Genomic DNA, 25,715 nt, shown 5'->3' with positions numbered 1-25,715 from the left:
ACCCCGGGCGCGGCCCCGCGGACATTCCCCGGGATTTGCCGCCGGCGTGGATCTCCCGGCAGAGGCGCCGGGCGGCACCGCCCGCTCCCCGCGGCTGCCCGAGCGCCGGCCTTGCGCCAGTTTCTATGGCGGAGGCACCCCGCTGCCCCTCGGGCGGCAGTCCTGAGGGGCTGCCCTGACCTCACTGCCCGCTGTCCCCCTCAGCCCTGACGCCCACCCCCGACTCCAGCGCTCCGGGGCTGCTCCTGCGCCCCCCTTGCCAGGAGCAGTGACCCTGGGGTGCTCCCATGCCTTAACTCCACCACCAATGAAAAATGACCCAAAACAGACGCAGCAGCAGTGCCGCAGCCCCGACACCTGCTCTCTGCTCCCTGGCGTGCACAGTCCCACGGACTGAGGAAATTTTAACATCCTGTGGCCTCCTTTCCCTCAGCAGAAGGTGCTGCTTTCAGCACTGGCTAACAAAGAACAGATGTTAGTGGCCAGCAGACTCCATGCTTTCGCCCGGCGGGTTGAGCCAGTGCCCCCGGCTGAGCCTCACCCACAGGCACTGGTCATCCGTGCCAGGGTGTCCTGGAGAGCCCAGTGCACGGACAGGCACGGGTCATCCGTGCCAGGGTGTCCTGGAGAGCCCAGTGCACGGACAGGGCCAGGAGCCTGCAGGTCACCAAGCCACAGCTCCAGTGCTATTCTGGGATCATCCCGGGGCACTCTGCTGCCCACACAGCACTGTCCCCACTGCCTGGTGCCTGAGACCCTCCCACACAGCCCCGGGCAGCCCCTCACTCCTCACAGGCACGGAGGGATGTGCTCCCAGGGACCCTGAACATCCTCCAGCCCAGCAGCACACCCTGCCCGTCCTCTGAGCAAAGCACACAAAGGGGATCAATGAAGCCACACAGCAACTTGGGGTTAGAAGTGCTCAGTGTTTGTACAGATTCCTGACAGAAGACATTCCCCTCCCCGCAGGATATGCTTCCCCACTCCTGCAGCTCCTCAGGCTACAGGCACAGCCTCCTGTCTGTGTACTGCACCATGCTGGATAGAAGGCTGCCTGCAGAGCTGGGACACTGACACTCCATCTTCCCAGAACTGGCAGAGGCGGAGAGCTGAGCCCAGGTCAGAGGGATGCTTCAGAGGCAGGAGGAGAAAGTGGCCAGTGAAAGGAATGTTAACAATGCTGGGTGTTAGGGATCTTCAGTGGTGGCTTGGTTTTAGGCCCTGCCAGAGGCCACCTTAACAAAGACAACAAAAGAGGTTTTAATTAAGGCAGAAGAGTCAGCTCAGACAGCTAGAAGGAAGAGCAGGCCAAGAAACATGAAATTGCAGTGACACATCCCTTCATGCACTACAGCTCTGCTCTCAGGTGGCTGTGGAAATTCATCACTCAGACTTTTCCAGCTGCCACCCCACTCCCAAACTCATATCCCTTCTCCCACTCCTCTCCCTGCTGCTGTGGCTGCTGATCAAGCGATCCCGGTGAAACACACAATGTGGTGTTGAAACTTTGAGCTGACAACACAGCAACACAGCACAGACACCCCACTCCTGCCAGACACTGGCAGAGACACCCTGGAACAAAGCAGTGCTCTGAACTCCTGACTTGCAGGAAGTCTCACAATGAGCCCCAAACCTGTCAAGTCTGTGACAGAGGAGGCCGCTCAGGGAGCAAGAAGCTGTTTCACACTTTACTACGTTCTGTAATGCACAGGACAGCCAGAACAGCCTGTAGCAGTCACAGAACAAGGGACTGTGGATCATGCCCAGGCACAGCAGGAACCTCAATCTGGTTTGATTTGAAGAGTCACGAGTCACTTGAACAGCTGAAGAGCCTTTAATTTATGTACAGTAAAAATACAAACCAGTCAGTGGTTTTACATGGGATGTACAGCAGCTACTACACACGTTAGTACTCACACAGCTATTTGCTACTAAGGTGTATCAGCATTTGCTACAGAGATCAGCTGAGGCTCCAGGGCTGCTCATCCACAGCCACACACCTACCACAGACCTAACACGTGTCCTGGCCCCAGCTGCTGCACGGCACCATGCAGGAGCCCCAGTTTAAAACCTAGAGCAGGACTATGCTAAGCTTTAACAGAGCACAACCAGAGTAGGCAGCCTGATGTGCAGCTGTCTGTACTCAGGTACACAAGCATCAGATGCCTCCACCTTTCAGAGATGCTCTCAGCAAGAACTATTCATGCTCTACTGCACGTCCAAAATGAAATCTTCACTCTTTCTAAGAAGTCTGAGTGTCATTCTTAAGTTTCATAATGCAGAAATGCACAGAAGAGCTTTCTGCAAATACAGACACTGGGTAATAAATGGGAACATTTGCAGCATTGTCTCACTTTTAATACTCACTTTCTGCTGCTTTGAATTCTGTGAGTGACATGGCAATCCTCTTTTCAAAAGCCTTTGGCTCTTTAAGGTCTGTGGTATTCAGAAGTGGCACTGACCCCAAGAACACTAGCCCTGAGGGGTGAGAGCACAGGACTGAGTCTGCTTCAGGAGCAAAAAGCTAAGAAACATCCTGTCAGGCACAGAAAGACAGGTGTCAGTGCCAGCCAAAACTCCTAAAGCCAGCAGCAGGACGATGTACCCCTGGAGAGAGTCCCAGGGAGAAAAGGAAGAGGCCTTGGGCTGGCATGCACCTCAGCATGCCAGCCCAAGGGCAGCAAGTATCGGGCCAAAGGAAAGGCCTGGGTCTACTGAGCCCTGGTACGTGCCCAGAGCACAGCCAGAACAGCCCTGCTGGGATGGAGACTGCTCCTAGCAAACCTAAGCCTAGCTTTGGGTTAGACAGAACTGAGCAGCCAGGCTGAGGCTGCGGAGCACATGTCAGCTCTGCCTCGCTCCCAGCTGCTGCCCCAAGGCAGGCGTTGCAGCCTTCCCAGCTCCAGAACACCCAGTGGCACAGCTCAGACAACGTGGAATGGAGTACACTGGACGACACACAGAGTTTGAACAGGACACAGCAGCTTTGACCAGGGACTGCTTGGCCAGGCCAGTGGTGCTGAGGCACAGAGGTGCTCAGGGCTCCGGCCTCACTGGACAACAGCCCTCTGCCCACCCCCAGAACGCTCTGTGTGCCTGAGACACGGCAACGGGGCTACTAGACCTGAGTGAGCGGCAAGAACTTCTGGTAATAGCTCTTGGTAACGTCAATCATGAGTTCCTGGGTGCACTCCGGGAGCTCCCCACAGAAGAGTCCTGGAAGAACAACGACAGCATGGCCATCACTCATCGTGTGCCACCTATGCACCATGCACTGAAACAGGGAGTTTCACAAGTTAAAAGTGCTACTTTTCAGTGCAGCAAATACCTTTATTTTTAGGCACTAAGTACTCATGGGCACCTTTGTTATAGAAATCCCATTTAAAATAAAAATATCCATATTATCTGCAGTTTTGTGCAAGGGAAGATAGAGGGAACATACCTGGGCAGCCCGAGAAGACAGTGAAAGGTGGAACTACAGTTTCAGGAGGGAGTACTGTGTTGTCCAAGATTTTGCAGCAGTCTTTCAAAACACATCTACGTCCCTAAAGAAGAGAACAGGAAAAGTTTATATTTACGACACTATAAACATGAGGTTTTTTTATTATTACTGATATGTTACCTAAGTTTCAAGAAGATCAATTGCTCAAAACATATCCTTTATAAGAGATCACAGGAATAAATCTTTACCCTGACTGAATGCTCCTCTCAACAGAATTAACTTTTCTTTTTGAGGAAAAATGTCTGCTTGCTTTCAACTAGCACAGGTACAACTGCACATTAACATGTCAATGTTCAAACTCGCACAAAAAACCCAAGTCAAGCAGTACCAGCAAGGTCTTCTCTACCTCAGCACACAGTAGCCTTGACTATTTTGTCTTATTCACACAGAAACACAATTGTACTTGTACTCTGTGGCCAGGCTGCCTTCCCCAGGCAATGCTATTAGCCACAGGGACAACATTTGGGATGGATTTTGCAGCCAGCAGCAGCTGAACATGCTATCCTCAGGAAAGTGACCCTGAAAACTCAGCTTCCTGCAGAGAAGGAAGAGGAGCAGGAAGGAACGGCGCAGAGAAGGTGAGCCTGCTCCAGCCAGCTGGTGCAGACACCTCCAGCTGCTGTCACAAGGCCTCAGCAGCACCCAGGAGTTCACAGAAAATCCAGAAATGGCACTCACAATGACGCAGTTCTTGCCTATGTGCACATAGGAGCCGATCTGGGCTGCGTTGACAACACAGTCCTCTTCTATGAAGACATGGTCACCAATGTGCAGAGGGAAAAAAGCCACCCTGCAACAGGAGAGTATTTGTATGTGTCCAACAAAGAAACTGCACTGCTAGACCCAGAATCACCCTGTGGAGCCTCCTGTCCCCAGATGGATTAACAGATGTGGATCTGGTGCTAAGGGAGACAGAACAGTTTTTGGGTTTCTCCTCTCTAAAGGATGGCCCAAATGAGAAGGAAGATGTGGTGAATAAACACACAAAAACTGAAACATGCTCTTCAGTTTGCTGTTCTAATCTATCCCTTTCCATCCAACAGTCTGATGGGAACACCAACCCCCAAGGCACAGCTCAGCATCTGAGGAAAGAGCAGGTTTGAGAGCTGTATTCTGCAAATTGCTCCAAAAGGAACAGAGTTCTTGGAACAAAGGACTCAGTCAAGCTGTCAGATTTTTTAGGCATCTCCGTAAAGGAAGAGGCATCTCACCCTTTGCTGAACTTCTTGAAGGGCGGCCTGATGACGCTGCGGCTCTTCACCACGCAGTGCCGTCCCACGCGCACGTTCGCCAGGTCCCCGCGGATGATGCAGTCGTTCATTACGATGGTCTGCAGAAGGACACACAGGTAAACCCGCTCCCTCTGCTGCTGTGCTGGCACTTACCACGCAGACTCCCGCCAGGCCTGGCCGCTCCAGCAAGAGTCCCTTACTTTAGGGACGATTCTTTCGCGCACAAGAAAAGCGACAACAAAGCAAAGGTGCAGGAGGTTGGAAGCACCAGTTGCGCTGCTGGTCATGCCAGCGAGCATTACAGAGGCAGGCACAGAGCAGGGCGGTGTTGTTCCGGGGACGGACGGAGCGCGGGCCGCCGCAGCAGCGGGGCCGGGCCGGGCACACCGCTCACCTTGCCGTTCAGGACGATGTTCTGGCTGCCGCACAGCACCGACTGCCGGCTCACCTTGTTGCCGGAGGCCTGCGGGGAGAACGGCGGTCACAGCGGCTGTCCCGGGCCCGCCGCCGCAGAGCGAGCCCGGCCCGGCCCCGCGGCCCCGGTGCCCCCGCTCCCCCCGGCCCCGCTCCCCCGGCCCCGCTCCCCGCTCCCCGCTCCCCGTTCCCCCCGCTCCCCCGGCGGCCCCGCACCGTCTCGATGTACTCGGACTTGTTGTAGAGCATCTCGCTGAGCTCCATGGCCGCCCCGCCCGGCCGCGCCCGCTCCGCGCCGCTTCCGCCGCGTCACCTCCGCCGCGGCCGCTCCCGCCCGGTTGCCATGGAGGCCCCGCGGGCGGCGCTGAGCGGCGCCGACAGGGAGAAGGTGCGGGGCCCGGGGCGGCGGGACCGGCACCGGCACCGGCACCGGGCCGGCACCGGGCCGGGCCCATCCCGACGGGTGTCTCTTGCAGCTGCGGGAGAAGCTGGCGCTGCTGAGGCGGGAGTACAGCGAGACCGTCACCCGGCTGCGGGTGAGCGGGCCGGGCCGGGGCACCGGGGGGAACCGGGGGGCACCGGGGGCACCGGGGGCACCGGGCACCGCGAGCCCGTCCCAGCCCCGCCGGGCTCTTGTGTGTCCGCAGCGGGCGCGGCGAGCCGAGCGAGCCAGGAGCCACGGCCGGCGGGAGCGGAGCCCCCCGGGTGGGAGCGACGGAGAACCGGGAGCCCCAGGTGAGAACGGGGAGCCCCAGGGGAGAACGGGGAGCCCCAGGTGAGAACGGGGACAACGGGGAGCCCCACATGGGAGCCGGGGAGATCGGGGAGCGCCAGGTGAGAACGGGGAGCCCCAGGTGAGAACGGGGACAACGGGGAGCCCCACATGGGAGCCGGGGAGAACGGGGAGCCCCAGGTGAGAACGGGGAGCCCCAGGTGAGAACGGGGAAAACGGGGAGCCCCAGGTGAGAACGGGGAGCCCCAGGTGAGAGCCAGGGAGAACGGGGAGCCCCACATGGGAGCCGGGGAGAACGGGGAACCCCAGGTGGGAGCTGCAGGCAGGCCCCCAGGACAGGGCGGTGGGAGCACCCGGGGACCCGGTGGCCACTGTTGCTCCTTAGTGCCCCATGGACCATCCTGCAGCCGGCCCTGCTGACCCTCACCGGGCCCTGCTGACCTTCACTGGGCCCTGCTGACCCTCACCGGCCCCGCTGTCCTCGGCCACTGCGGCCACATGCACTGCCCCCACACCCCACACGGCCCTTGCCCTGGGCTGAGCCGAGGTGTGCAGTAACTTCTGCTCTGCTTCCCTCCTCACCAGGTCCGCAGTGCTCCGATCCTGCCTGTAAGATCCCCGTCTTTCCCTGATAACAAAGCCTAATTTTACCATGTGATGTTTTTCTTGGACAGGACTTTAGGAGTACTTTACACGTGTGACATTTTTCCCCCAGGTTCTAGAGATAACACATCTCCTAGTGCTGACAGAGGTGAGCCCTCTCAGTTACAGACTAAAACCTGCTGTGATGCTGACACGGAGAAGACAACATCTGTCACAGTTAAGCATGTTCCAGAACTCTCCAGTGATGAAGTTAGCCCACAGGACAGCCCTCGGGCAGAAAGCTTTCAGAACAGCCAGGAACACGTGTGCTGTGGGATCATCAGGCCTGTCCCTGTGGAGAAAGAGCCTCAAACCTCCCGAGGCATGATGAAGCTGCGGAGACGGACGAAGGCTCTGGAATCAAAGGAAAGGGAATTGGTGCATGATGTGCATCTAATCAGTGCTGGTGAAGTGATGAAAAATCAAACTACCAGTGCAGAGGAGCTTCAGTCACCAGTGTTCAGGCACAGCAGCATCTCGTACACTGAGGAACCTGCTCAAAGGGCAGCTGGGGCAGTGCTTGTGCAGGGAGAAGGAAATAGTTTCACTCCTGATGCAGCATCAGGGCTTGTACAGGATGTGTTTGAGAGCAGCGTCATTGCAGGAGAGCCTGAGCTGTCCCCACATGCGCTGAGGGACAGCAGGGACATCTGGCAGCCCGAGTCCTTGGGGGCTGTGGCCACACCTGACAGACATGAGCCGTGTTCACAGCATGGAGACTCTGTTTTACTTGACCCCAGAGGTGATGGCGGAGAAGAATCCCCCAGTATAATAAAACAGCCAGAGGGTCAGAGTCTGTGTGAAGATCAGGGACAATTACGTGGGCTCCTGGATTTAATGTCAGAAAATGAAATATTGCCTGACAGCAGAAATAACACCATAACCGAGGAGAGCAAAACCCATGAAGGACATCAAAGTGACACCAATACATTAAATTCCTGTCCTGCAGATAAAGCTCTGGACGCTGCTGAAGAACTGCTGGAGAGTCGACAGCTTGAAATTGAGCCCAGGCTGTCTCGTGCTGACCAGGCGTTGGCTCCCGAGGGCACGCTGAGCTCTTGCACAGTGGTTGAAGGGCTGCTCTTCCCCGTCGAGTACTACGTCCGGACAACTCGCCGCATGTCCAGTTGCCAGAGGAAGGTGGACCTGGATGCTGTAATCCTCGGCCAGCTGGGCAGGAGCAAGAAAGGTCAGCGGAGTAAATGCAAGCAGAAAGATGCAAACCCCAATCAGTCCTTGCAAGAGAGAAACGGTGATCTGGAGCCCGGGGCTGGGCCCTTCCCTTTTCTTGGGGTAGAAAACGATCAAGCAAACTCAAGTAGTTCTCAGAAATCTCTTCCTGCATCCAGCAGCAGCAGCACTTCTCTTGAATCCATTTCTCAGCAAAGCATCGCTAGCACAAGGCAAGAGCAGAGACAATCCCAGAGGAAACAGAAGGGAAGAAGAAAGTCTGCCTGCAAAGCCCCCATGCATCCAGTGTCACAAGAGCTTATAGAGAGTCAGGATCCCACAATGGCCAATGAAAGCAGTACTCTGCTGTCAAATGAGAACCAGAGTGAAAAGAAAAACTGTGATGCTAGCCTTGAAAGGTCATCCTCAGATGAGAGGAGGTTGTCTGATGCTGCAGCACTGGGGTCTGCAGGGACAGGAGTGACTGGAGCTACACGGGCAGCGGGTCCTGACCCTCCTGCGGGCGGGAGCCAAGTGCCAGGCAAATGCCATCAGGCTCCGTTGGAGCGGGTTCAAAATCCACTGCACAGCAGCGATTCCCCGAGCCCAGGCAGTGCCACTTGTGCCAGCCATGTGGGAGATGTGGAAGCCAATGCTCCTGTGTGTCAGGGAGAGAACCATCCAGTGCGGCGTGTGAAGAGACAGCGGGGAGCTGAGCAGCTCCCTGGGGTCAGCGTCCCTCTGCGCCGCTCCCTGCGCTGCTCTGCCAGACGCAGGCCCCAGGCAGGCTCAACAGGTACCTCCTCACATAGAAACTCCCCAAAATGCCCCATTCCCCAAGGCAGGAACATCCCTGTGAGTGCAGGCCCTGCTGTTTACACTCTGCTGTGCTTATGCAAGAAAATACAATAGGGGTTAACTATTAATTCATTTAAAAATGAGATTTAGTTTTTTAAAAATAGATCATTGTGGTGCCCATGTTTCTTGAACAATTCCAGAAACTTGTGCAGGGAATGAGCAGAGCAGGAGCAGAGCTGGGAACTTACTGAGCTGCCCTTGCTTTTGGAGAGAAGGTTGTGAACACTAGGGCTGGTTTGCCAGCAGTGAATGCCCGTCTGTTCCTCCAACTGAGTCTGCATGCTAATAATTATTTTCTCATTTCTGGGGGTCTGCGAATGTTGTAAAAAGAGAAAGCGTAGGGAGAAAACAAATAAACCAAACTGACAGCGCATTCAGGCATATCTGTCAGGCTTTGGTGGTGGTGTTTGAGCCAAAGGTTGATCCAGAGGTACAGAGTAACTGCAGAGTGCAGTGTCTTTCCAGAAAAGTGTCACTTCTGTGTGTTAAGATGATTATGGTGTTTTGATTTTTTTTTTAATCCAAGACACCCTTCATCAGAGATTCTGAAAAGGCAAGTTGCTGGTTATTTTCTGACATTATGTTTTGTCTTGTATTCTTGTGTTTAGATGACAGCAGCAGAGGATGCAGCAGTCCCATGGGTTCACAGGGTGCTGCTGCCCTTGGGCTCCCTGCTGTGGACACTTGTGGCTCCCTCTTCTCCTTCCGCAGCCTCCAGTGGCTGGTCCCTAAGCTGGGCATCAGGGACTTCCACTTACCAAATGAGGAATTTGGAGTACTGAAACTGGAGAAATTAAAGCCTTCCCCTGTGAATGACTTGAAGGATTTTGTGTCTGGGGATGGTGTGGCTCCAGAGGACACACCAGATGCACAAATGAAGCCAAAAGAAAAAAGTCTCAGAAGTAATTTGCTTTTGCCTTCCAAAACTGGATTGCCTGAACTCCCTTGCACGGAAAGCCTGACTTCCAAGAAGGAGCTTTCCACCCATGAATTGCTATTTACTCCCATGGGGACTGTCCTAGCTGAGGTTTCCACTCACCCTGATATTTCCTCATCTATTTTGCCTTTTGTGGGTGCAACCCCAGGTGTTTTACCTTCATTGCACACTGAGGTGTTCCCTGACACACCTTCTGTACCTGCCTTGCCAGTGACCTCAGCTTCCCCCAGAGGAGCAGCTGCCCTGGTCCTGGGGGATGTGACACACAGAGACCCTGCTGTGCCACTGCACCCTGACAGCTGCGCCGCAGGGGCTGCCAGAAACCAGGAGGAGCAAGGGACAACATTGCCTTCAGCAGCTGAAAGAGGTCCTGAGAAGGAATCTGATGAGACTGTGTCCTTGGAGAAGCATCAGCAGCCAGAGAACAAAGAGCAGGAATCCTGCAGAGCTTCACCTGAACAGGTAACAAGCTGGGATCTTTGTGAAGGGTACTAAGCCAGTGGTTTTCTGGGCAAATCCTCTTTTTCCAGAGTTGTGACTTCAGGGAAAAGTTCTCTTTGCATGGATCATAGCAGTGGCATGCAGTAGCTGCATGAGAGTGACAGAGAGCATGCAGCAATTCTGCCTCATTCTTGCAGGTGCTGAATAGAATTTCAAAGTTGGATTATCCTCATTCTTTACTTTGTTCATGCAGAGAAGAGATGTAGCAGAGCCGCTGACTCCAGTGCTGCCGGATGGCCCCAGAGAAGAGAGCCTGCAGTTTGTGTCGGAGCTAAAGGTGGGAGAACAGCAGGGGGCTGCTCCCCAGGCAGCAGCAGCTCTGCAGACACAGTGTCACAGCAGTGCAGCAGGTAGTGTTCCTGTCAGAGACAAGGCAGCGGTGTTTGTCTGGGCAGGACCCGTCGTGCTCGGTGGACGTGAGTGCCGTGTGGTGGGCAGCAGCTGGCGGCAGGGAGCTGCGGGTGGTCACTGCCTCCGAGAGCGCCGTGTCCCTCTGGGAGCCACGGGCACCCTGCTGCTGGGCAAGGGTGCACACCTGGCGCCTGCCAGAGGTAGGCACACACGCCTTGTTTCTAGAGCTATTTCTTGCCCTGTGTTAGTTCCCAAGATACAAGGAGCTTGGAGCGTGTTATCTGCTGGAATTTATTACCTCATGCAGAATGGTGGCTGCACTTCACTTGTGCTTTTTCCCCTTAGAATTCCTGGAGACACGTTTTGTCTCTTGCATCAGTGGGGCTTATTTAATTAGGCAGCCAGTCAGCAGAGAGTTCAGCTGTTCATTTAAGTGTGATTCTTGAGAGGGGTCTGAAAATCAATTCTGCTCCACATCATTTTACTTGAAACACTCTAGAAAATGAGAATATAGTCAAAGGGACACTCTGGGTGGCACTGAATTCTTGTTTTGTTGTCCCAGATTCCTGTAATCCAGATTGTTCCTCTGCCAGACACCTGTAACCTTGTGTGTGTAGCACTGGGAGAGCTGGAGATTGGAGAAATAAGGTATTGTATTTATTTCTTACTAATGCTTTGCACCCTGAGAAGTTTTGCAGTTCAACTCCTTGTGAGAAGTGGTTCAAATTATCTTTTTACTAATGTGACACTTTCTCAGTTGCTTTAACAGTTGGAAAATATGGAAGGGGTGTCTAAAAATCAACTGTAAAGACCTGTTTATTCACCTCAGAGCTGGCAGACTGAACACAGGCTGATCTTTATATGCTACTGCATGTTTGAGTGGGGCTTCCTCCTGTCATGGTGTGTGCTTGTCTCTTGATTTAGGCTCTTGCTTTATTCCTCTGAGACTGACTCATTCAAGCACTCCCTAGTGAAAACTGGAAATATAAAAGCAGTTGTTGGGCTAAAGGACTGGAGGCTGGTGAGCAGCAGCAGGACCATGCAGGAGCAGCAAGTAGAGATGGTTTCTCTGTCAGAGACAGGGGGGTGAGTTTGCGGGTGCTGCTTTGCGGTGGTGTCCGTGTGGTGGGTGGGATAAAAGCGAGGGAGCACCTCGGATGTTGAGCAGTGTCATGCTCCTCTTCCAGAACTCACACTTTTTGTGTTACCTGCTCTTCTCTGTGCTGGTCTCCTTTCAGGAGCAAGGACAGGCAGACTCTGATGCCCCCTGAAGAAACTGTTACGGCCTTTGCTGAAGTAGAAGGGATGAGGGAGGCCTTGGTGGGCACCACTGCAGGGAACAGCATTGTGGTTTGGTGAGTGTTTCCTCTGCCACACACAATTTCGGGGCTGGGGGCAGTTTCAGCAGCTGCGGGGCTGTACAGGGATGCTGGCTGGCTGCAGGGCCACCATGAAATGGTGGTTGTCAGAGGGCCAGTGGTCAGTGTGGCACCACAGCCAGACAGGCAGGGAATGAGCTGTGCTGCTGTAATTCCATTGCTTTTGTGTCATCCTCACTACACCCTTCCTGGCTGTTGGCTTAGTTTGCTGAATGTGGAACCAAACCCATGTCCATCCTGCACAGGGGTGTAACTGTGATTAGAAATGAGTCAGAATTTGTGTTTTCACCAACTGCAGGAATCTGAAAACGGGTCAGCTCCTGAGGAACATGCACGTTGGTTATTCCTACCCAGCTTTCATCTGCCATCGAGCCTATTCTGACTCCGTACGTACACAAAATTGACAGTTCATGCTTGGGCTGCCCTGACTGGGATGGGAGTAGAAAGGATTGAAGTTGCTAGAGGTTGAACTGTCAGCTCTGGTTCAATACACTGCAAATAATTCAAGGGTAAGCAGGTTACCAGGAGGAATAAATAGCCTACGCCGGCTGCCTCAAGCCCTGGCTTTCTGCAGGGTGCTAATAAAGGGGGAGCAGTGCATCCTGGTGTATTCCAAAGCTGCAGCATGCTGTGTGTGGGAAGCAGAAGTACAGTTGCCCAGGCCTGGTGCTTGGCAAGCCTCTTCCATGGCACACGTGGGTGCTGCCAGCATTAGAAACCCACTGTGAATGGATCCTCTGGACATATAAGCCCGAGGGAATGAGCTGTGTGAAACCAGCATCCATACTAAGCATCTTTCCCCACTTCCTTCTGCCTGTGCTGTGATTCCCAGGGGTTTTTGTGGTTTATCAAGGATTTGATTGTTTTCAATGATCATGTAACCTTTTGGGACAAGAATTTCTTGTCCAATAATGGTGTCTTGAGTCAGACTCTTTGGAGTCTTCCTCACATTATCCATCCCAGGATATTTCATGCTGGTTTGTTTTAGTGGCTGTGAGCCACTCTTTTCAGTTGTGCTGCATTTCATGGAATTTTTGTTACATTTTAAGCTTGTAGGGATTAAAATGTTACCCAGAAATTTTACTTCTTTTGTTTTTTGAAGTGTCACCTCATCCTATGGCAGGTTTAGCTTTTTTAAACAGGAAGAGAAATTCATAAATCACTCGGATCACTGAGCTGTCACTATGCTGTGTTGCATCAGCCTTTATCAGCCAGCAGCTGCTTTTGCTTTTATCTAATTTGATAAGGAAAGTAAACCATTTCTGTTTTCCTCAGTAAAAATAATCCATCACTGTTCATGGGGCTTTGATTAGAGAGAGTGTAGCAGTTAATTTTTGGAAAATTATTTTGGTTTTCCTCCTCCTGCTGTTGTTTTTAGTGATGTATTTTCCCTCTCCGTATCAGGGCCTTTTGTTTGTTGTTTTAAGCCATCCTCACGCCAAAGAGAGCGAGTCCTGTGGAAGCCCAGCGTTCCGAGTGGTGGCCTTCAACCCGCGCACGGGCCGGAGTGCGGGGGTGATGTTCTCCTGCGTCCCGCCCGGCCCGGCAGGCAGGCGAGTCCTGGGGCTGGGCTGGGCTGGGCTGGGCTGGCTCCTCGGGGGCTTTGGGAGAGCCCCTGAGAGCCCCGGGGAGCAGGCCAGCTCCGGCAGGGGTCCAGCGGCCATCTCCCCGTGATTAGGGGCTGCGTCCGGCCCTGGTGCGTCCGGGCCGGGCTGGGGGCCGGGGGCTGCTTCCTGCCCGCTCCAGGCTGTGCGCTGACCCCTCGCCCTGTCAGCTCTGTCACTGTCACCGCGGGACACGGGGCTGGCTTTGTCCCCAGGGACTGGGGGGGTGTCGCTGGGTTCCTCCTGGTACTGCCAGGTTTGTTTGTGTGCAGCAGCTGCCTGCAGGCACATGGCCTTTTCCTTCCTGTCCTGTGTTTTCAGGCATCAGCAGCCTCAGCCTTGCAGTGTCCTTATGCAGGAAATGGGATGGATGTGGGGGAATACTGGTGGACCAAGGTCTTGGTCACTGAACAGTCGTGGAATCACAGAATGGTTTGGGTTGAAAGGCACCTTAAAGACCATCCAGTCCCACTGCCTGCCCCGGGCAGGGACACCTTCCACTAGACCAGATTGTCCTACGCCCTGTCCAACCTGGCCGTGGACATTTGTGGTTTTTTTTTTTTAAGAGAACTACGTTTTTAAGAGTACTCCTTTTTCAAGTATGTTCTGAATCTCCAGGAGGATTTTCCTGCCCTCCTCCCTTCCCAGTTGCACTGGAGGAACAGTCCGGACTGTGGGCTGCCTGCAGTTGCTATTAATCTTTAACTGAGCCCGGGGCTAACTGAACAAAGGCTGCCATGGCGTTTCTGCACATCCCCTTTTCCTGCTGACCCCCGTGTCCCCGCAGGTACCTGGAGGGTGACGTGTGGGACACCGCGGGAGCCGCCGTGCTGACGTCGGGCGCGGTGGCCGTGTGGGACCTGCTGCGGGGCCGCTGCACGGCCGTGCTGCCCCCGGGCCCTGCGGGACACTGGGCGCTGGCCCGCTGGGCCGCCGGCGGGGCCGTGCTGCTGGCCGGGCGCCGCGACGGGACCGTGCAGCTGTACCGGTACCAGCCGCCGCAGCCGGGAGCCGCCTGACGGGCTGGGCTGAGCGCCTGCGGTGCCATTAAACGTGCTGCCTTTGGAACCGGCCCGTGTCCGCTGTCAGTGCTGTCCGTGCTGTATGGGGGGCTCACACAGGGACCTGGGGGCTTGCACGGACACCGAGCTGGCCCTGACCAGCACTGTGCCCTGGGGGAGGACAGTGGTGTCACCATTTCCAGCATTTCCAGCAGGTCAGGGAGGGGATCCTCCCCCTCTGCTCAGTCCTGTGAGGCACTTCTGGAGAGCTGTGTCCAGCTCTGGGCTCCTCAGGCCAGTAGGACACGGAGCTCCTAGAGCGGGTGCAGCAGAGGCTGTGAAAATGATGGAGGGACTGGATCATCTCCCTGACGAGGAGAGGCTGAGGGAGTTGGGCCTCCAGAGCAGACACAGCTGAGAGAGGCCTTATCAGTGTGTGCAATTATCTAAAGGGGCTGCCAAGAAGATGGGCCGGCTCTTCTCAGTGGTGCTGAGCAATACAAGAGGCTACGGGCATGGCAAGTTCCACCTGGACACGAGGTAGAACTTCTCTGTGCAGTGACCGAGCCCTGGAACAGGGCCCAGACAGGGTCTGGAGTGTCCCGCAGTGGAGGTGTTCCCGGTCCGGGATCGCCGCTCCCGGCCCGGTCCATCCCGGTCCCGCCGGGATCACGGGATGACTGCCCAGGATTGCCGCTCCCGGCCCGGTCCATCCCGGTCCATCCCGGTCCGCCGGGATCGCGGGATCGCTGCCTGGGATTGCCACTCCCATCCCGGTCCATCCCGGTCCCGCCGGGATTGCCGCTCTCATCCCGGTCCATCCCGGTCCATCCCGGTCCCGCCGGGATCACGGGATCGCTGCCCGGGATCGCCGCTCCTGGCCCGGTCCGGTCCCGGTCCAGCTGGGATCACTGCCCGGGATCGCCGCTCCCGGCCCGGTCCATCTCGGTCCATCCCGGTCCCGCCGGGATCACAGGATCGCTGCCCGGGATCGCCGCTCCCGGCCCGGTCCATACTGGTCCATCCCGGTCCATCCCTGTCCCGCCGGGACCGCGGGATGCGCCCGGGGCGCTGCGGCCGCCGGCCGGCAGAGGGCGCTGCAGGCGGCGGTGCGTCCGCGCGGCGCCCGCCGGGACAGCGACGATGGCGGCCCGTGTCCTCTCGTCGTGCGCCCGCCGGCTGCTGCCGCGGCCCGCCCGCCCCGCCGCGCTGCGCTCGCTCCGCCGCCTGCCGCCCTGCCCGCCGGGCCGCCCCGCGCCGCCCGCGCTGCTCCCGCTGCCGCGCCTGGCCGCGCCGCTCCGCCGCGGCTTCGCCGAGCTGCCGCCGCTGACCTTGGCCGACATCAAGGAGCGGGTGCTCTACGTGCTCAAGCTGTACGATAAGATCGACCCCGAGAAGGTGAGCGGCGCGGGGGAGGGCGGCCGGGCCGCGGGGTAACGGGAGCCGCCGCCCCGGGTGCCCGTGCCCGCTGACCGCCGTGTCCTCCCCAGCTCACAGCCGAGTCCCACTTCATGAAGGACCTGGGCCTGGACAGTCTGGACCAAGTGGAGATCATCATGGCCATGGAGGATGAGTTCGGTAACGGCACAGGGGCAGCTGGGCCCTGGGAGCGGCGGCACCGCCGGCCTGTCCGTGTGGGGCAGGGAGAAACGCACAGAGCAGGGCAGACCCCATAGAGCAAACCCCATAGAGCCAGCCCTGGGAGCAGGGCAGACCCCACAGAGCAAACCCTGGGAGCACAGCAGACCCCATAGAGCAAACCCTGGGAGCAGGGCAGACCCCACAGAGCAAACCCTGGGAGCAGGGCAAATCCCTCAGAGCCACCAGTGAGCTGGGCACCCGCAGGAGTCGGGAATGTGGCCCTTTGCTCCAGAGCTCAGCCCCTCTGGAAGCAGGAATTCTCTCCCACCCACTGTGGCACCAGCTGGGGAGGGGGGAAGGTGAGCAGTGGGTGCTGAACTTGGCATTGCAGATCAAAAACCCCAGACAGTGCAGGCTGGTTTTGCTCACCAGAATTCCTTTCATCCTTAATCCTATTGGAGAAAAAAAAGGTGTTTTCTCCTTATTGGCTTATATTCCAAATTTCCTTTTACTTCCTTTGGACTTCTTCATGCTTCCTCCTAAAGTTCTTGAATTCTGAAGTAGGTGCCTAAATGTCACCTTGGGCCGTAGGTGTCCCTGGGGTTTCTCACTCCCGAAGCCCAAGGTGGATGTTTCACTCTCAGAGCCTTTGCTGGCAGCGTGTCTGTAATGCCCAGTGACCTGTGAGTGTGGCCAGGGGCACTGAAAAAAACCCCAGACATTTCTGGGCTGTTTCTGCCCCGTTCCATGGCCAAGAGCCCTGCCTGCTGTTAGCTCCGTGCAAGCACATGACAGCACGCTCAGCCTGAGGGGCTTCAGGTGCTGCCTGCAGGGCCAGGAATGTCCCTCTGCCACACACCGGTGTCTGAGGGCTCTCGAAGGCACGAGGGGCGCTGGCTCCAGCCGTGCCTGCCGTGTCCCCTGTCTGGAAGCAGTGTCACTTTGGGCAGTGCAGTGGCAGCTCTGACTGACACAGCAGCCCCAGCCTGCGTGTCCCCTCAGCCACCAGCCATCTCTTCCACGCCCTTGCTCCCTTTTCCATTGCTTTTGGGCTAAGTGTGTGCCCTTTCTTGCAGGATTTGAAATTCCTGATGGAGATGCAGAGAAGCTGATGCGCCCACAGGAGATTGTAGATTACATTGCAGATAAGAAGGATGTTTATGAGTGAAGCAGTTGCTCGGAGGTGAGTTCGGAGGTGCTCTGAGGGTGCCAGGGCACGCAGTGGGGTAGGGGCAGGGCAGGGTGATGTGTCACACGTGTGGCACAGGCGGGAGAGCCCAGCAGCTCGGGAGGGAGCTGGCAGCAGCTGTGGGTGCCAGCGGGGAGGGAAGGTGGGGGTGTTTTCCTGAGGTACCTGCAGCTGGAGAGAGGACGTGGGGCTGAGCTTCTCCTCTCGTCCTGCCTGGCACATCCAGCACTCAGCTGGTCCCTGGGGCAGCAGTGGGTGGCAAATTGCTCTCAGCCATGGCCCCCATCTCCTCGTGCCCCTCGGCCCCATGCAGGGAGTGGTGGGGGCACCGCAGCCCTGCCACCGCTGCCATTTCCTCCGCCACAGCCAGAGCGGGAAGGAAATGGGCAGGAAAGGGTTATAGGAGCGGTCGGGGAGGGCTGCAGGGGAAATGAGGTGGCCTCAGGCCAGCCTGCAGCACTGATCCACATTCTTGCTGTTCCTGTGTGGCTCCAGGCTTCCCTCCAACTCCCTGGGGCAGGGGGGCTGGACCCTTCTCTGTCCAGGGCCAGGGTGGGAGCTGTGGCCTCTGGAGAGAACTGGGGGCTCCTTCTGTGCCTGTGTTCAGCGCTCAGCATGTCCTGACCCACTTCTGTACCTTTGACTGCTCCACGGGATGTTAAACATGTGGATTTTGTTTTCCCAGGAGCTGTCCCACAGCAGGACTGGGCTGGTGCCGGCAGGGATGGACAGGAGCGCACACGCTGTCCCACTGCAGCCTTCTCTGGAAGCTGCACGTGGATGTTGTATTTAAAGCTGTCTGAATGTGTTGTCCTTTAAAAACAAGAAAAAAAAAAAAACAGGAATAAAGAGTTAAGACCATTCTGGTGGTGGCCGTTCTGTCTCACACACTGGGTGGATCCTGGTGGTGGTGTTGGGGTGTGAAGAACACTCTGGGGACCCTGCCCCGAGATTTGGCTCTGCCCTGCATGCTTGTAACTGTTTATTTCATCACTGCTGATAAAAACAACTTCTGTGTGAAAGGCTGCTGCTTTCCTGGTGGAAAATAAGGGGGGGAATGATTTTCCTGCTGCTGAACAGCAAATTCACATCGCTGTTCCTGTAAACCCAGTTCATCTCAGCACGGGAGCCTTGGTTTAACCCTCCCGAGGCAGGAACGGGTTATTTCTGAACACTGCACAGTTTTTCCTCAAAGCCAAGAAACACTGACAGTTCACAGCAGCACTGCCAGGCTGGGAGCCAAGGAGGTGTCACTGGATAACGGATCCTCTGGCAATGGGGGAGGTAAGGATGGAAAATGGAGCAGAGGCTGCAGTGCTGCACACGGTGCTTCTGTTGTGGTGGGGTGTTCCTGGGGTGTTCTCAGGAGCTGCACCTCACTGGGAGAGCCTGGCAGACCAGTGACCCTCTGCCTCCAGGGCCCAGGTGTTGTTCTCACAGTGCCCTTGGAAATTTCTCCATGGCCCCACAGCCTGGCTGAGCTCTGAGGCGTTTTGTGAGCAGCTGCACACGGCGGGTTTGGCTGCTGTGCCTGTGGTGGTTTCCCCGCGGTCTGGACACAAGGTGTCTGATGGTGGGGAGTGGTCGCTGGGTTCCCTTGGCTGCGGTGACCTTGAGGGATGTGGGGAGGGACCCGCAGCCAGAGCTGACATTCTCCTGGGGGAGCCTTTGTCCTAGCGAGGCTCCCGGAGTGGGGACACCGGGGCAGAGCTCTGGGGACCGAGCACTGGGGACAGCGGGGCAGAGCACTGGGGACAGCGGGGCAGAGCACTGGGGACAGCCGGGCAGAGCACTGGGGGCAGCGGGGCAGAGCGCATGTCCCGGGATGAACCGGTGGGAGGGGGACAGGCCGGGGCTGTGTGTCCCCCGAGTCCCGCAGGCGGCGGCTCCGCGCTGAGTGAGCACCGGGGGTCGTGCCGAGCTGCCGAGCCCCGGTCCGCCCGGCCCGGAGGGAGGGAGCTCCGGTGCCGGTGCCGTGGGGCGGGCCCGGGCCGGGGGCGGCTGCGGTTCCCGGCGCCTCCGCCCCGCCGCACCGGGGGCGGGCGGGGGCTTCCTGCCGCCGCCCGGCAGAGCCGCCCGCGCCGCGCCATGGAGCGGCCCCGGCTCCCGCTGCCCCGGCTCCCGCTGCCCCGGCTCCGGCCGCCGCTGCCCCGGCTCCTGGCCGCCGCAGGTGAGCGGGGCGCGGGGAGGTGGGCACGGCCGGGAGGGTCCCCGGTCGCGCTGGTCCCTGGGCGGGAGGTGCCGCGCTCGGGGGGCGGCGGCGGCAGGGCCGGTGCATCCCGGCGGCCGCAGGTCTGCGGCGGGGCCGGTACCGGCAGCGGGGTTCCCGATGGCGCTGGGGCTGGGGGCGGCAGCTGCTGCTCGGTGTCACCGGGACCTGCCCAGAGCGGGCCCGGCCGCGGCTACCGGGGCGAGCGGGCAGCGGGGCGGGCTCGCCGGCGGCGGCCGCGTGTGTTTTCCGTGTGGCCGTTCCATGCTGTGGCCATTCCGTGCCAAGCTGTGCCACCGGCCCGGGCGGCTCCGTGGCCTCGAAGGCGGCGGGTGCTGCCCCTGCGGCAGCCCCGGTGAGGTGCCGGTGGGAGCGGGGCCCGCAGGGCTCGTGGCGACCCCCGGGCAGTCCCAGCCCCACCCGGGCGGTGGCCACCCTGTCCCTGGGGAAAAGCCGCCACGGGCCCGGAGCCGTGCCCGGAGCGCTGCTCGGCCGTGCCCGCGGACCCCTTGGTGCCGGTGTTGGCACGTGGCGGACGCGCCGGGGCATGATCGGGGTGATCTCTCTGCCCGGGATGGCAGAGTGAGGTGGTGGGGCAGCACTCAGCACCGTTCGCTGGGACCTGGTTCCCTGGTGGGTTTGGGTTGTTCTGGAGCTCCTCCTTCAGCAGAGCCCCCCACGGCTACAGAAGGCAGGAGGAGACCCCCAGCCTCAGCGGTAGCTCCGGGGCCCGGTGCTGGTGCAGGATGCTCGATGCCCAGCGCTGGTGCACGCTGCTCCTTTCCTTCTCTCCCAGTGCTCGTGGAATGCTGCGCTCGGCTCTGCCCGGCGCTGGACGGCGGGACGGGCTCCGCTCTGAGCGCCGCCGACCCCTGCGCCCACCTGGGCACAGCGGAGCGCTGCCACACAGGTCCTGCCGCCCCTCCGCAGCCCTCTGAGCCACCGTGTGCCGGCCGCGTGCTGGGCCCGGTTCCGCGGCGGCTGCCCCGGTACCGGCCGTGCTCAGCCCGCGCTCCCTCCCTGTGCCCGCAGATCGCCCGCGGCCAGGAGCTGGCACGGGGCAGCCGCCGACCCCAGAGGCCGTGGGGCAGCTGCGGACAGAGGCTGGACTGCTGCCCTTCCCTGGGACCCCCGCCGGGACAGCCGAGCTCTCCGGCCCGCAGGGCAGCCCCGGGCTGGGCAGGGAGGGGACAGGGCCGGCGGTGCCCCTGGGGCCCCTGGTCTCTGCGGGCATGGAGCCGCCGTCCCCTGCCGGGCTGGGGGTGACCACTGCAGGGACCCCAGCCCCTGGAGAGGTGGACACGGATCCTGCAACCACGCACCCCCCGGGCACTGACCCTGTAGGACGTGTGACGGTGGAAGGTGCCACCGTGCAGGGGACACGTTTGTCTTCACCGCCCTCTGCAACAGTGCCAGGTTCTGCCAGGGGACAGTGGAAGTCCAGCAGCACCCTACTGGCATGGAAGGCCACTGGGACACCCCTCGTGCAGAGCCAGAATGACACTCTCCTGTTTGGAGATAGCAGCCCGGGGACCCGCCCGAGCACTGTGCTGGCCACTGACAGCTCAGCCCCAGGGACAGCGGGGACATCACCCTTTGCTGGGGGGCTGCAGAGGCTGCTGACCCCCACAGGGACACTGCAGGGGACACACTGGGGCCTGCCAGGGCTGCCAGGGGGACGGGGCTTTGCTTCCCACCCACGGGAGGGTCCCCGCTCTGCCCCTCACCCCTCTGCACTGTCCCTTGGCCCTGGTGGGAGCCCTTTGGCCAGCACGGCCTGGCCAGCTGTGGGGACAGGCCCAGCCTCGCTGCCTGCCACACGCAGGGGCTCAGCTCGGCCTGTCCCCACCTCCACGGCCAGCACCCCGGGGGTGACATCTCCTGGCCAGGGAGGAGCTCTGGACCTGACCACGGGGGTCCTGGGCCCACCTGGCGGGGGAGCTCCCCCTGAGCACGGTCACATCCCCCAGAGCCCACCAGCCATCCCGGAGCAGACCCCTGGCCCCCCGGCCCCTGGCAGCCCCGCTGTGGCACAGGGTGGGGTGACACACGCCAGTCCTGGATCCTCCCACATCCCCTCGTCCCCACAGCCTGCCCCAGGCAGCGGCTCTGCTGTGACGCTGCTCTCGGCCCCACTGCCTTCCCCAGGGACCAGCTGGGGGGTCCTGGGGTTCGGCCCCACCGTGGGCACCCCTCTGGGAGACCCCTCCCCAGGGCTGCCCCACTCCAGCTCGAGGGTGGGTCCTGCTGAGAACTCTCCATCCCTGGGGGGGGCCCAGGTGGGAGTGGGCAGCCCGGCACCCCCCTCAGCACCTGGGCCTCCTCAGCAGCCAGCTGTGTCCCAGTCTTCACCTTCCCTGGGACCAACCACTGCTGTTGGCGTCACCACCACCGGTGTCACTGCCACCATCACAACTGCCACCAGCCCAGAAAGGCTCGGGGACACGGGCACAGTCACAGCAGGGCCGCGTGCTGCTGTACTGCAGAGGGATGGGCAGGGGGTGACATGGGGATCCCCGACTCATGTGCCCACTGTGATGCCCGGGCCCCCCCAGCAGCCCACAGCTTCCCAAGGTGGGGGCCCTGGGTCCCCCCCAGCTGCTGTGGACACCGACCTGGCCCTGCCATCGAGCAGCCCCAGAGGGAGGACAGACACTGACACCCCCCAGGTGACACCGGCTGGGGTGGGCAGGGCCCCCCAGGTGTTCATCGTGGAAGATCAGCCCCCGCTCCTGAGAGGTGAGGCTGAGGTTTCGGGATCCTCTGCTGGGCACGGCAGGGAGGGGAGCAGGGGTGGCTCCTGGGCTGGGGTCATGACGTGCTGCTCCCCGTGTCTGTCGTCCTGCAGCGTCCCTCCTGCGCGTCCCCTGTGAGCTGGTGCTGGACATGGGCTTCATCCCAGCCCTGCAGGACCCCGGGTCCCGGGAGCGCCAGGAGCTGCTGCACAGCTTCAACCAGACGGTGAGTGCGGGCCGGGCCGGGCCGGGCTGGGCTGGGCTGGTCTGGGCCGGTCTGGGCTGGTCTGGGCTGGGCTGGGCTGGGCTGGGCTGGGCTGGGCTGGGCCGGTCTGGGCCGGTCTGGGCCGGTCTGGGCTGGGCTGGTCTGGGCCGGGCTGGGCCGGGCTGGGCTGGGCCGGGCTGGGCTGGGCCGGGCTGGTCTGGGCTGGGCTGGGCTGGGCTGGGCTGGGCTGGGCTGGGCTGGGCCGGGCCGGGCCGGGCCGGGCTGGGTTGGGCTGGGCCGGGCTGGTCTGGGCTGGGCCGGGCTGGGCTGGGCTGGGCCGGGCTGGGCTGGTCTGGGCTGGGCTGGGCTGGGCTGGTCGGGGCCGGGCCAGGGTCACTGCGCTCAGCTCCCGCCACCCTTCCAGGTCACTCCCCTGTTCACGGCGGTGCCTGGCTTCCTGCGGCTGGAGGTGACAGGGATCAGGTGGGTGGTGGCACAGTCCCGCAGCGTGCCCTGCTCCCGGGGCAGGGTACAGGGGGTGCTGGACGCTGCGGGACTGCAGCGGTGCCGGGCAGTGCAGAGCCGGGCAGTGCCGGGCTGGGCAGCACCGGGCCGGGCAGCGCCAGGCCAGGCAGTGCAGAGCCGGGCAGTGCCGAGCCGGGCAGTGCCAGGCTGGGCAGTGCCGGGCTGGGCAGTACAGGGCCGGGCAGTGCCGAGCCGGGCAGTGCCGGGCTGGGCAGCACCGGGTTGGGCAGTGCCGGGCCGGGCAGCACCGGGCTGGGCAGCACCGGGCCGGGCAGTGCTGGCCCCCAGCCCCGGCCCAGCCTGGCCGTGTCCCCGCAGGGAGGGCAGCGTGGTGCTGTGCTACGACGCGCTGTTCGCGGCGGAGCAGCTGCCGCTGCCGGGGCTGGACGAGCTCCTGGAGGCCGCGCTGGGCTCTGCCCGTGCCCGGCCGGGGCTGGCGGTGGGCACGGCCCCCGTCCTGCGGCACGTGGCTCTGGGTGAGTGCGAGGCCCTGCAGGGGCCGGGGGGCTGTGGCAGGGTGGGGCGGGCTGGGCTGGCAGGGGTGGCACAGCTGGACCCCATCCCCGCAGCACGGCCACGGGACCCCTGCGCCCTGCTCTTCGCCTGCCCCTCCGGCTTCGCCTGTGTGCCCGGGGCAGACGGGAATGCGACCTGCACCTCCCTCTGCCACCGTGCCTACTGCAAGAACCACGGCATCTGCTCCCACGCCCGCGACCACCAGCCCCGCTGCCAGTGAGTGCCCTGGGGACAGCCCGGGGTGCCGGGCGCTGTCCCCCCGGCGCTGATGGAGCCCTCGGTGCAGGTGCCCCGTGGGCAGCGATTTCTGGTTCATGGGGCTGCGCTGTGACTACCGGGTGACACAGCAGGGCCTGCTGGGCATGGCGGCCGGGGTCCTGCTCAGCATCGTCCTCCTGGGCGCCGTCCTCGCCGCCGTCGCCGTCCGCCGGTTCAAGGCGCTGCTGCTGGAGGCCAGGGCTGACCAGACCCGCAGCAGGTGGGAGCAGGGGGCCGTGGGGCCCGGGTTGTATATGTGTACCTGTGTGTGCACACCTGTGTGTACCTATGTGTGTACCTATGTGTACCCGTGTGTGTGTGCACCTGCGTGTGCACAGCTCTGTATGTGTACCTGTGTGTGCACACCTGTGTGTACCTGTGTGTGTGTACCTGTGCACACCTGTGTGTACCTGTGTGTGTACCTGTGTATGTATACACACGTTGTGTACCTGTGTGTGCACACCTGTGTGTACCCGTGTGTGTGTGTACCTGTGTGTGCACAGCTCTGTATGTGTACCTGTGGGTACCTGTATGTGTACCTGTGTGTGCACACCTGTGTGTACCTGTGCACACCCGTGTGTACCTGTGCACACCTCTATGTAGCTGCGTGTGTGCACACGTGAGCCCGTGCCCGTCCTGCCCGCAGCTACCGACGTTTCTGCCGCCTGGACGACGTCTCGGCGCAGTACTGGTCGTGCTCGGGGCCACCCTCGGCCAGCTCGCTGGACAACCCGGCCTTCAGCAACTCGGAGGAGCTGCTGCAGCTGCAGGTGCTGGGCGGCGGCTGCTGCGGCTGCCGGGGGGACGCGGCCCTCACCGGCAGTGCCAAGCGGGGCCCGGCACCCTGCGCCCACCCCCAGTGCCAGCCCAGGTAGGGAGCAGGGCCTGGCCTGGGGCTGGCTCAGGGGCTGTGGTGACCCTGGGCAGGGCGGCTTTGGGGCACACGGAGCCCTGGAACCATGTTGGCAGCCCTGCTTAGACTGTGGCTGCTCCTCCACGGACAGTCCCAGGAGGTCTGACAACCCCCAGCTCCCCGGAGACCACAGAGCAGCACCATTATTTATTTTATTTTATATTTTATTTTATATTTTATTTTGTATTTTATTATATATTTTATATTATATTTTTTAATCTTACCTTTTATTTTTATTTTATATATTTTTTTAAATTATTTTTTATTTTTTATCTTATTATTTTATTTTATTTTATTTTATTTTATTTTATTTTATTTTATTTTATTTTATTTTATTTTATTTTATTTTATTTTACTTTATTTTTATGTTCTCCCACGGGAGGAGCTGTGTGTGCTGGGACTGCTCTAAGGGAGGAGAGTTCACATCTGCAGGAAAGGGTGGCTCTGTGTGCTCATGGGAAAGTCAAATCAGCTTCCAGGGGTGTCCATGGAAAAAGAGCCCTGGAAGTTTCCAGCTCTATTGGCAAAGGGCAGGAGGGGCAGGAACACCCTGAGCTGTGGGCCTGGAGGGATCAGGAGCAAAGCCACAGCTCCGGGGGCTCCCTGAGCTCTGGGCCCGGGCTCGGTACTGCCCCAGCAGTGACAGCAATCATCCCCGGGCACAGCACAGGCTCCTGTCCTGCCCAGCCCAACTCCCATCCTCAGCCACCCGTGGATTCTTTTCCCAGTTTCCATTATGAGTGGGACAGCAGCTCCAGCAGCATGAACGAGCCCATGGTGGACTCGGGGAAAGCCAGCGACATCTCGGTGTCGAGCTGGCCCATGGAGCCCATCCAGTGGGCTCCCTTCCCTCCGCACCAGCTTTCCCGGCAGCGACCGGTGAGCAGGGCCAGGGCTGGAGGGGCCGGGGCGGGCCAGCAGGGGACCCCAACCCGGGAGGGGGCTCCAGGGCAGCGCTGGGAGCTGGCCCTGGCCGGGGACACGGGGGCACAAGCCGAATTCCCTCTGTGCAGCACAAGGCTCGCTGGCCGCAGTCGTTCTGCGAGGGGCTGGAGCTGGGCACCCTGGAGCGGAGCTGGACGGCCTGAGGCCACGGACACAGACGGACACGAGGTTCAGCTTTAAAACCAACCACATTTTATTTCCACGTAACGAGCTCAGTGAAGGACTCCACACACTTGGACGATACAATCAAGGCGGGTGTGATGTCAGTGATGTCAGTGCCCGGCAGCCCCTGTCCCGCTTCCTCGCCAGCTCTGG

The 25,715-nt window shown here is 59.8% G+C and overlaps 5 protein-coding genes across 22 annotated transcripts in view; 3 read left to right on the top strand and 2 right to left on the bottom strand.

The window, feature by feature from the left end:
• Positions 1 to 906: 906 nt before the first annotated feature.
• Positions 907 to 5,465, bottom strand: DCTN5 (dynactin subunit 5; the record flags this gene model as incomplete). Its single annotated transcript, NM_001245339.1, is given in 7 exon segments — positions 907 to 1,235; positions 3,125 to 3,216; positions 3,443 to 3,545; positions 4,181 to 4,292; positions 4,714 to 4,832; positions 5,129 to 5,197; positions 5,365 to 5,465. Coding segments are annotated over 7 exon segments (564 nt in total). The 5' UTR covers positions 5,413 to 5,465.
• On the top strand, positions 5,396 to 14,391 carry PALB2 (partner and localizer of BRCA2). 2 transcript variants are annotated; one of them, XM_030284798.4, is made up of 14 exons: positions 5,396 to 5,536; positions 5,625 to 5,684; positions 5,796 to 5,883; positions 6,467 to 6,490; positions 6,597 to 8,489; positions 9,160 to 9,950; positions 10,183 to 10,266; positions 10,385 to 10,540; positions 10,903 to 10,988; positions 11,265 to 11,426; positions 11,579 to 11,695; positions 12,018 to 12,105; positions 13,124 to 13,272; positions 14,111 to 14,391. In XM_030284798.4, the coding sequence occupies exons 1-14, from the start codon at positions 5,411 to 5,413 to the stop codon at positions 14,340 to 14,342; spliced, it is 4,056 nt and encodes a 1,351-aa protein (XP_030140658.4). In that variant the 5' UTR covers positions 5,396 to 5,410; the 3' UTR covers positions 14,343 to 14,391. The 2 variants fall into 2 exon arrangements, with proteins under 2 accessions (XP_030140658.4, XP_072791853.1); XM_072935752.1 differs by lacking the exons at positions 5,396 to 5,536; positions 5,625 to 5,684; positions 5,796 to 5,883 and adding an exon at positions 5,929 to 6,061 and having other exon boundaries at positions 6,191 to 8,489.
• A 1,041-nt stretch (positions 14,392 to 15,432) lies between these two features.
• NDUFAB1 (NADH:ubiquinone oxidoreductase subunit AB1) lies at positions 15,433 to 17,955 on the top strand. Its single transcript, NM_001245843.1, is given in 4 exon segments — positions 15,433 to 15,722; positions 15,815 to 15,902; positions 16,982 to 17,088; positions 17,780 to 17,955. Coding segments are annotated over 3 exon segments (435 nt in total). The 5' UTR covers positions 15,433 to 15,467; the 3' UTR covers positions 17,074 to 17,088; positions 17,780 to 17,955.
• A 948-nt stretch (positions 17,956 to 18,903) lies between these two features.
• The window catches only part of LOC115497297 (uncharacterized), a 7,073-nt gene continuing 261 nt past the window's right edge, over positions 18,904 to 25,715 (top strand). The window contains exons 1-11 of one of the 2 annotated variants that reach the window (XM_030285200.4): positions 18,904 to 19,264; positions 20,100 to 20,213; positions 20,336 to 22,042; positions 22,152 to 22,264; positions 22,668 to 22,726; positions 23,087 to 23,244; positions 23,338 to 23,500; positions 23,571 to 23,762; positions 24,189 to 24,413; positions 25,184 to 25,334; positions 25,469 to 25,715. The exon at positions 25,469 to 25,715 is cut by the window's right edge and continues 261 nt beyond it. In XM_030285200.4, the coding sequence (XP_030141060.4) occupies positions 18,910 to 19,264; positions 20,100 to 20,213; positions 20,336 to 22,042; positions 22,152 to 22,264; positions 22,668 to 22,726; positions 23,087 to 23,244; positions 23,338 to 23,500; positions 23,571 to 23,762; positions 24,189 to 24,413; positions 25,184 to 25,334; positions 25,469 to 25,543 (3,312 nt within the window). In that variant the 5' untranslated portion in view covers positions 18,904 to 18,909 and the 3' untranslated portion in view covers positions 25,544 to 25,715. Of the gene's footprint in view, positions 19,265 to 20,099; positions 20,214 to 20,335; positions 22,043 to 22,151; positions 22,265 to 22,667; positions 22,727 to 23,086; positions 23,245 to 23,337; positions 23,501 to 23,570; positions 23,763 to 24,188; positions 24,414 to 25,183; positions 25,335 to 25,468 lie in introns of those variants that run through there. The other variant, XM_072935852.1, reaches the window with a different exon arrangement.
• TNRC6A (trinucleotide repeat containing adaptor 6A) overlaps positions 25,570 to 25,715 on the bottom strand; it is a 63,357-nt gene continuing 63,211 nt past the window's right edge. For all 16 annotated transcript variants that reach the window (XM_072935849.1, XM_041719210.2, XM_041719215.2 and 13 more), the window contains one exon: positions 25,570 to 25,715. This exon is cut by the window's right edge and continues 2,542 nt beyond it. The gene's annotated coding sequence lies outside the window, so the exon portion shown is untranslated.

The sequence above is a fragment of the Taeniopygia guttata genome, chromosome 14, assembly GCF_048771995.1.
Source record: "Taeniopygia guttata chromosome 14, bTaeGut7.mat, whole genome shotgun sequence".
Lineage (NCBI taxonomy): Eukaryota > Metazoa > Chordata > Aves > Passeriformes > Estrildidae > Taeniopygia > Taeniopygia guttata.
This window is presented reverse-complemented; position numbering and strand designations above follow the sequence as displayed.

Excerpts from the sequence above, each read along its gene's own strand:
- PALB2 (XM_030284798.4), top strand. The coding sequence starts at position 5,411 with ATGGCCGCCCCGCCCGGCCGCGCCCGCTCCGCGCCGCTTCCGCCGCGT. Across the intron at positions 8,490-9,159 it reads GCCCCAGGCAGGCTCAACAG|ATGACAGCAGCAGAGGATGC; the intron begins GTACCTCCTCAC and ends TCTTGTGTTTAG. Across the intron at positions 13,273-14,110 it reads CCGCCCGGCCCGGCAGGCAG|GTACCTGGAGGGTGACGTGT; the intron begins GCGAGTCCTGGG and ends GTGTCCCCGCAG.